Source organism: Lycium barbarum, chromosome 5, assembly GCF_019175385.1.
Source record: "Lycium barbarum isolate Lr01 chromosome 5, ASM1917538v2, whole genome shotgun sequence".
Taxonomy (NCBI): Eukaryota; Viridiplantae; Streptophyta; class Magnoliopsida; order Solanales; family Solanaceae; genus Lycium; species Lycium barbarum.
This window is the reverse complement of record NC_083341.1, coordinates 109,006,410-109,016,095: the sequence shown is the minus strand read 5'-3', so window position 1 is coordinate 109,016,095 and position 9,686 is coordinate 109,006,410. Positions and strand designations below refer to the sequence as shown.

At 36.1% G+C, this 9,686-nt stretch overlaps 1 protein-coding gene across 1 annotated transcript; it reads left to right on the top strand.

Moving 5' to 3' along the window:
* The first annotated feature begins 954 nt into the window (after positions 1 to 954).
* On the top strand, positions 955 to 2,189 carry LOC132642597 (uncharacterized). The gene is made up of 2 exons (XM_060359701.1): positions 955 to 1,255; positions 1,651 to 2,189. Exons 1-2 carry the CDS (start codon positions 1,032 to 1,034, stop codon positions 1,952 to 1,954), a joined length of 528 nt encoding a protein of 175 aa, XP_060215684.1. The 5' UTR covers positions 955 to 1,031; the 3' UTR covers positions 1,955 to 2,189.
* The last annotated feature ends 7,497 nt before the right edge of the window (positions 2,190 to 9,686 follow it).

The window sequence follows — 9,686 nt, the reverse complement described above, 5'->3', positions numbered from 1 at the left end:
GAAGGGCATTTTTGAACCATTTATAACAAGTTGGGGGCATTTTGAAACCTTTTCCGTTTGTTTAATTACAAATTGACCATCCTAATATATCATTAACATGAAGCATGCTAGGGTTATATGAAAGTGCTATACGTGTAAAAGACTTGTATCGTGTGATACTCATCAATTGATGTTAATTTGCCTGTACTACGTTGGACTTACCTTGTTGGATCAATTGATACTCTTATCCATTTATCGATTGAAGTGAACCAACCGCTTTGAGTCGTGGCTTGGTGGCATCCCTGATTTCTATTTTTTATTTGAGTTTTCGGGCTGCGTCCCTTAATCTTGTATTCAGAATCTAGGAATTTATAGTAGGTCCATGACTACACTTGTGAAATTATTGGGCTGCTTCAATGCTTGCACTAATTTTTTTAAATTTTCGATGCTTATGAGATTCTGAGATATTATCTACTTTGTAAATACTTTTGCTTTAATTGCGATTAATGTTGGCTTATAATGATGAATGTGGTTTAATTTTCTGAAGAGGAGGTAATACCTTTTCAAGTGCCAGTTACACATCAGGTCTCTTGCAATATATATGTCCTCACCGTACTCACATTCCATCCTATATGAAACATTCCAAAATTCAAAACTGTTATAATGAATAAAATTTAATTATTTTATTGTGACAAAGTATAATTTTACTGTCATGAAGGATAAAATTCAGAAATCACGCGTTAAATTAAATATCGAGTTAACTCATAATAGGCAATATTTTTAGCACCAAGCTTATATGAAATTGAGGGTATACCACTTTTCTCTCAATATTTAGTTTCTTAGTAGAGAATCTTAACTATACAAGGGAAACGTCTTTTCTATGAATATGTAGAACCTATAGATTTTAGTGGCTCTTACAATGTGATTCTTACACCATATATATACAATCCATCCTTCAAATCATTTTTTAAAAAAAATCTTCTCTTTATACCCCAATTCCAACAGGCCCTGAGAAAATAACAACAAATTCTCTGAGCCTAAGGGGAAAAAAAATGAAAAGCATGACTTCACAAAAATTGAGTTGTTGTTTATTATTAACCATGGCTACCCTTCTTTTCCTCACAAAGAGCAGTGAGGCTCATGTAGTTGGTCAAATGAGCCCATATTGCAAGACTTGCACTATACCAAATTTGTGCAATAGGGTTGTTAACGGAGCAACAAATTGGAATGAAGCTATGGTGAAAAGCATAGACGCATGTACACAAATTGCATACAGGTAGTTATATCAAATGGTAGGGTTAAGCTGGATTTTTTTTTTTTTTGGGGGGGGGGGGGGGGAGGGTGGGGGGATTCAATTTGGGTTGTGATCCGACCAAAAGTTACTCGGGTTAAAATGAATAAAATTGAAATGGACTACAAATGGATAATAACTCTACCCGTCCAACTCTTATTAAGTTTTTTTTTTTCTTATAATTTGTTTAAGTACCTAATAAAATTATTTTTCTCTTTAAAATATTTAGACAAACTTTTTCATGGGTCAATTTGGACTGCATATCAGCCCAATTTTTAAATGGGCTGATCAAAATGGGCAGAGTTAATGCCCGCACAAATATTAGAGTGTTGAGCAGATCATGATTTTGTGCGCTGATTTACTCACCCTTGTTGTTACAGGATCCACAACGTGACCAATAAAATACTTCCACAAATCAATGGCGTTGAACCACAAACAAAAACATCAATTCAAAATACTTGTAAAGAGGCTATGGATAGTGCAGTGAGTGATCTTGAAGAAGCCATGAAGGCACTCAATAAGAACGATCCAGGATCGATGATCTCGAATTTAGCATCTTTACATACAGATTGTGCTGATGCATTGGAACAATTTGGGATCAAGTTTTTGCCCCTCACTAAAGTTGTTGGCCGATACATTAAGTTTATGTCCGTTGCTCTGTCTGTTGCTCAGATTCAGCACTAAACCTCTTCACGATTAATGTATGCATGGCTATACTTAGAAGGGAGTTCAAACTTAAACGAATGTATGCAGTTAAAAAATCATTAAAATCTGCTTGATCTTCTGTATTTTAATGATTCTTCATATATTTTATTTGCCTAGCTTCTCGATATGTGCATTGCACGCGGATGACGAATCATGTACTCAAGATAATAAGCTATCGTTTAAAATTGAAATGCCACATTACGTAAAATAACATCAATATTTTTTTTAAATTAAATAAAAATTAAACAAGAAACAATAAATTAAAGTACAGAGTTTTGTGAATGATCAATGTGGATTGTCATATGGTGATTTGTTTGTCGCAGTCAAGATGATTGGATATCTTCCGAAGATGAACAATCAGTGTTAGTTAGATACATGTATCTACTTATTTTGATTTTATGTGGTACAAGAAGCGTATTGCCCCTAATACTTTTCTTATAGATGATATTCATGGTGCATTCCTTTCATTTATTTTGGTTGCTCTATTATGACCAGGACTTGTATTGTCCATATTAATATCTCTCTTGAACTTCTAACATAATGTCGGCATGTAATAAAACATGTTTATGTAGATATATACAATCCGACATTGAGGTTAACCCTATGATTTTCATTTATCGCCATTTACAAATACAAACATACATAAATATCATGTGCTAAAAAGATCAACTTATATTCACTATTGTTTCGTTTCTTTTGGTCCAAGAACGCAATCATTATCTTTGAGGCATTCATGCCATACTTAACATGATTCCAAATAATCTCATCAAGAATAACTACATTAAGATTCATGTCTTTTTCACCATCAAAACTGAAACTGTTTTACTTAAAATCAAATTTTTTTTTTTCAGTTGGATGATTTAAAAGAAATAATTATTACATGATCAATGACACGAATAAAACTTAAGGAAATAAACATATACTCTTTGTATGCCAATGCAAAAGAGTAATAATAAAGCTGAAATACAAGAGAAAAAAAGAATCTCTTTAAATAGGGAAAGAAATATAGTTCCGAAGAAGTTTGGTCAATTTTGCTTCATTTTTTTCAAATATTGATGAGCCATAATTTTTGTTTTATGATTTTTCTTTTGTGGTAATATGAATAGTCCTCCTTAAACTCCAAAAGAAATATGTGTAATGATACTTGATTTCTTTAAACTACATGCACTTACAAACAACACAAATAATAGGGATAGTAAAGTGACAAAGAAAGACTTAAAACAGTGAACTTCTAAACGGAACCAAGAGCCCATAAAATGCAAATTTGTACTCATCATTATTCTTATCACATGTTAGATAAGGTGCAACACTTTGATCTATCATAAGTAAACAAAAAAAAAAAAAAACAATATATATATATATATATATATATATATATATATATATATATATATATATATATATATATATATATATATATATATATATATATATATATATATATATATATATTAACACATCAAACTTTATATATATGAAATTGTGAACTCAATGGGTAATTTAAAGCGAATTAATTATAAAATTCAAATCATGTCAGCTTAGAATGCATTGAAGTATGGTTCCTATCTAATTACTCCCTCTCAAATTATATGTCACTTTTTGTTTTATACGCCTTTAAGAAATATTAATTAGGAGAGGTATTTGACTGCTTCACTCTTATTTAAGTCTAAGTTATAATCTGTCTCTATTAAATATTTACTCTATTTATGTGTCATCTCCATTACTGACAAAATTCTACTATGGATAAAATGAGGAAAAAATAATAAATTGTGCCTTGAACTTCTAAAAACGATAAATAATTTGAGACAACTATTTTTAGTAACCACTTCACAATTTCCTCCTTTTTGATCATGACAAACACATAGCAACTTCTTATTCTTCGTGTGCATTCTGACCAGCTTACTTCAATCTTCTTCAGTTCTTCGCCCTTAGGCATTGCTCCCATGTTGAAAATCTTCCCCCTTAGAACCAGCTCCATGTTGTTCTAACACAACATCTTTGTGTTGATGTAACTAAGGCTCACTATACGAGGTTTGTAAGCTCGCAATAGTTCACCCTCAAATTCAACAAGGTTTGTAAGTGAGCTGGTAATACTAAGTATGTGGGTTTACTTAATCTTCTAGTAGGGACTAAACTTTCACTCATTTCAACCCTATAGGCGGCTAGGTTATTGTCACACCCCAATTTGGCTAAGCCGTGTAGGCACTTACCTTTCACACCTCGGTAAGCAAACCCTCAATCTAACGAAAACAAAACGAATAAATAAATAAATTAATTAAGAGGAAGAGAATAAATCACGTAACTCATACGGTAATAATATAGAAGAAAGTGCAGAAATGAGAAAATACACCGGGGTCTTGTCTAATCCATACAAGAGCATCTAGATCCGAAATATACAAGTCTGGAAATTTAATAATACATCAATTTGTATATGTCTAAGAATGGGAAAGTAAGACATAAATAAGAAGTCTTCAAGGCAGCGAACATCTCTTGCTTACCCTGTAGCCTCAAAGCAATCCTGATAATGACTATCAGCCACGGAAGACGGAAGAAGATCCAATCTGGAACTTTGCACTCATAAAAGAATGCAACAAGTGTAGGTCAGTACAAAACTACAATACTGGTAGCTATCATAGGCTGACTAAGTATAGCTAACATAATTCAGATAACAAAGCAAGATAGGCAAAGAAATCAACAAGTATAAGTCAAACATAATCGGAACCAAGTACACGTCATCGCCTAGGTAAAAGCATCAAAACCCAAGTGTGCCAAGTCTCAATATGTCCAATCTGAAACCAACATGACAAGTAAAACACCAGATCATCACAATATAAGCTATGATGCAATGCAATGCAATAATGTATGAATGCAAATGCAATGCTATGTACATATGTACTCCAGACGAAAACCTCCATGTCTCGAGTAGCACAACCCAAGGTGACTCGCGAAGTCTAAGTGATACTCGTCCCTAATCTTTGCCCAATAGACAGACGAGACTCCGGCTCTTTGCCCACGGAAGATTTTCATCAGCACTACCCAGGGGGACCCGCGGAGTCCATGCACTCGCTCAATCCACGATTCCGGGACAAACATCGGATATCGGACTCTTAAGTCACTCTCATCCAAATCGAGCCCAGCTCATCACAGTGTATCATCAAGTATCAATAATGTATCGATAGTATATCATGAAGGATGAGATTGCATGCAATGTATGTATCAACATCAATAATCAAATCAATATCACAAGTACCAAACACGAGTACGCTAACAATATCATGGAAGGCTGTACAATCCATATAAAACACTATGTTCATGTCAAACATCAACAAGTAAGGGTCTACAATATCATGATGAAGATATATCAATAGGCCCAATATCTACTATCACCACGTGGCATCAAGCCAACAACAATAGAACAATCAAGTCACAACACAATGGGGTGGCTAGCCCCAATCACACAACAGGGGCCAACTTACGACAATATCCAACCCAACTTCATACCCAAAGGTTTACATGTTGTCTCCGACAATATCATCTAAATATATGCTTCACTAGTAGAAGTCTCACCAAGGGTAAACCGTAACCTACCTGGATAGCCGAACATCAATACACCAACAATAACTCATTAGCCTTGTCCTTCAGCTGAGCCTCAAGATCAAGAAATTCTAGGCATATTTGAAATCTAGATTAGAAATCATGAAGATTGATACCTATATTGCTATCATTCAAATTAGGTCAAAACCAACCCTAGCATTTGGGGAAATGGGGCCCACTAGGTCAAATGGGAAATTCGGGGGTAAAACATCCAATTAAACACTAGGTGATCGAAACCCATCAACTAATTGTAAAATTAACTCAAGGACTCATCCAATTTCAAAATCCAAGCAAAACCCCCAATTTTGGGTATAAACCCTAACTCTTAGATTCGAGGATTCAACACTAATAATGAAAGATATATGATTAACAACCTTAAATACATCATAATCTAGCATAAACCCAATCAATATCATCATTTAAAAGCCTAGGTAGAATATCCGTTAAATCCACTTTTTATCTTCCTTTACTAAGGAACTAATAAGGAAAGAGGGATTCTAAGATGATTAGGAATAATGAATTAGTATGGACATTAGCAGGACTTACCTGTAAGAATTTTCCCTAAGAATCTTCTAGAATAGTTCCCAAGAGCTCAATTTTCGTAATGATAATAAATGGTAGACTAAGGGCTTTAATCCACACTTAATGAAAATAACAGGCCTGATAGCGTTATGGCGGCATCAGGACCGCCACAACGCCACCACCCAGACGCCCACTCAGACCGTCGGGACGGTCAGGACAAAACAAGCTTGGCTGCCCCGGCGGCCATCCCACTACGGCGGTGCCGCCCTGGCGGACACCTGGTACCAGAATTCCCAATCATTTTTCCAAGTCTCAACTGAAATCCCGACCAACTCCCAAGGCCATCTGCTTGCACCCGTGGCCTCAAAATTCCCAACAGAAGTTTCGTTGACTGAGTCAACCCCGATACCTCAATTCTAACTTCCTAACCGAAGTCCCAAAATGCATCCGAGTGCATTGGGAACCGAACCATATATACACACAAATTCTAAATGATTATCCAGACCTCTCGAAATCGACGAATTTTTGAAAAAGGTCCGTTAACTCAAAAGTCATCTTTAAGTCAACTCTTTTTCGTTTTAAGCCCAAATTTCACAAAAAGTCGCCCGAATCAAATCTAGATACCTCGGGAAGCATGTCAACGGTTCCTTCGGGTCAAAAGTGAGTTAACCATGCTCGAAAAGGGGCAAGAGTGTCAGAAAGACTATAACAACCAAACAGGACGTTACATCAGATACCAATTAAACCATCTCTCGTCCTCGAGCGAAGAAGTGAAAAGATTGGGAAAGTACCTGAATCAGTGAACAAATAGGGATATCGGCTGCACATGTCGGACTCAGTCTCCCAAGTAGCCTCCTCAATAGGACAGTGCTTCCATTGTACCTTCACAGAAGCAATATCCTTCGACCTCAACTTTCGAACCTACCTATCCAAGATCGCAATAGGCTCCTCCTCATAGGTCAAATTCTCATAAAGTAATATCGAATCAGTATGAACAATGTAAGTACTGTTGGCGTGGTACTTCTTCAGCATAGAAACATGAAAAATCGGATGAACTCCCCCCAAACCTAGCGGCAAGGCTAACTTATAATCAACATAGCCCACGCGGTCAACATTCTCAAACGAGCCAATATATCTGGGGCTCAACTTGCCCTTCTTCCCAAACCTCACAACACCCTTCATGCGTGAAACCTTTAATAGAACCTGTTCACCAACAGCAAACTCTAAATCTCGGACCTTTCGGTCTGCATACATCTTTTGTCGACTCTGAGCTGCCAAAAGCTTGGCCTGAATAATTCTCACTCTATCAAGGGAGTCTCTCAACAGATCCATACCCCAAGGTCGAACCTCAAACCCATCAAACCAGCCAACCGGAGATCTACACCTCCTACCATATAAAGCCTTAAAAGGTGCCATGCCAATACTCGAATGATAGCTGTTATAGTACGCAAACTCTGCCAATGGTAAGTGTTGATCCCAATGACCACCAAAATCAATAACACAGGTTCTTAACATGTCCTCGAGAACCTGAATGGTCCGCTCCGACTGGCTATCGGTCTGGGGGTGAAAAGCTGTACTGAGATCCAATCGGGTACCCAAATCCTCATGAAAATTCCTCCAGAATCGAGAAGTAAAGATAGTACCCCCGATTAGATACGACCGAGATAGGAACCCCATGCAACCTCATAATATCTCGAATGTACAACTTAGCTAACTTCTCCGCGGTACAAGAAATCTGAATCGAAACTGTTATATCCTGTATTTTTGTACGTCGAATTATTCGCAAGCTAATCGACATAAGTTAAGGACGGGATCATTTTGAGATATGAAATAGGGACTTTTAATTCTCAATTTTAATTAGTGCGATTGGTTTATAAATTTCAATTAGTATAGAAATATTATTGGATATTAGGGACTAATTAACTATGATTAGATTATTAAGTAGGTATTAGTGATTAATTAAGATTAATTAAGTTAATTATGCTTTGAGTGGGCCCCACCCGTAGTTAATTAAAAAAAAATCAAGAAACCAAAATTGGTGAGTCATAAGGGGAAACACGTGTCCAAGGGGGAGACACCATATATATATATATACTTAAATTGATGACTAATTAGGCAATTCACTTTCATTTTGCAATAAGAAAGCTAGAAAGAAAAAAGAAAAAAGAAAAAAAAGGGACATTGCCATGGCTGCCAAGCTCTCGGCCAGCCATGGTTGATGAGAAAAAAAATTAATTTTGCTTGTTTTGATTAAGTTCCAAGGTGATTTTCAAGTTCAAGGAGGTGATAGCAACATTGGGTATTAAATTGCGGAAAAAGAAATAGTGAAATTGGAGCAAATAAGTGTAGAATTTCCTCCGATTAAATTAAGGTAAGATTTTCTCATTTTATGGTGTAATTGTATTAATGGTGTTGTAATTAAGAGATTAAAATTGGATTAGATGAAATTGGAAGTAAGAAATTGCATGAATTCGTTGTTATTAGGAGTTGTAGTTGTTATATGGAATTGTTGAGTTGAAAAGGATTAAGAAAGGTTATTGGATTGTTTGAGTTGTTTATGGGCTGGATTGTAAGGATTTATATGAATATTTCTATTATTGTCGTTGTTGGTATTGCTATGATAACAGGAGTTTAATTGGAAGTTCGGGTTAGGCGAGTCATATAGGGGAAATGCTGCCCGATTTCCGTTAAGTTCTTAACTAATAAAAATCCTAATCAGGAAAGTTTGAATTGAAGAATGATTCCTATAGGTAATTGGTTGCATATTTATAAGCTAGAAAGTATAGTTTACTAACGATAGCGTTACTGTCATATCGAATAGGCTAAAGGGGGCGACGAAGTGCACTTGATTACGGTTAACCTATAACAGGTATGTAAAGCTAACCCTTCTTTATTTTTGGCATGATCTTTATGAGACAAACGGACGACGTACATATGATCCCAAAGAAGTTCCTATTCTTAGAGACACTAGGATGATTATATTTTTTATTTCCATAAGCTATTTCATATGGTTTTGATAAGTGTCTATGATTTCTGAAGTTCCTTTTGCTATAATCCATAATGACATTCGAGGGATACTTGATATGACTGTCGCCATTGATACTCAAGTGTTAATTCATTCTACTTATTATGTTTGAGTCTCTGATGATGATTTAGTCTGTATATGGTTGCTCACTACTCTGCTCGTGCATGCCTCAATATGTCTTTCACCGAGTCCCGGGCCGGGTATGTTATCGTGCACAGTTTCACTGCATTGTTCACCGAGTCCCTCACTAGAGGGCCGGGTACGGTATATATATATATATATGATGACATGATGATATGTTTATGGCGGCCAGGATGATATATGATGACTTTATTCACCGAGTGCCATAATGGGCCGGGTATGATATATGATATTGACATGCATGATTTATGTTTCAAAAGGCAAGTGTTTCGGTATTCTGGATGTTATACTTGTCTCCTGTACTCCCTATTTCAGTTATGATCTTCTTTACTGTATTTCATGCTTTACATGCTCAGTACATATCTCGTACTGACCCCCCTTCTTTGGGGGGCTGCGTTTTATGCCCGCAGGTACAGACACTCGATTCGG

Excerpts from the sequence above, each read along its gene's own strand:
- LOC132642597 (XM_060359701.1), top strand. The coding sequence starts at position 1,032 with ATGAAAAGCATGACTTCACAAAAATTGAGTTGTTGTTTATTATTAACC. Across the intron at positions 1,256-1,650 it reads TGTACACAAATTGCATACAG|GATCCACAACGTGACCAATA; the intron begins GTAGTTATATCA and ends TTGTTGTTACAG.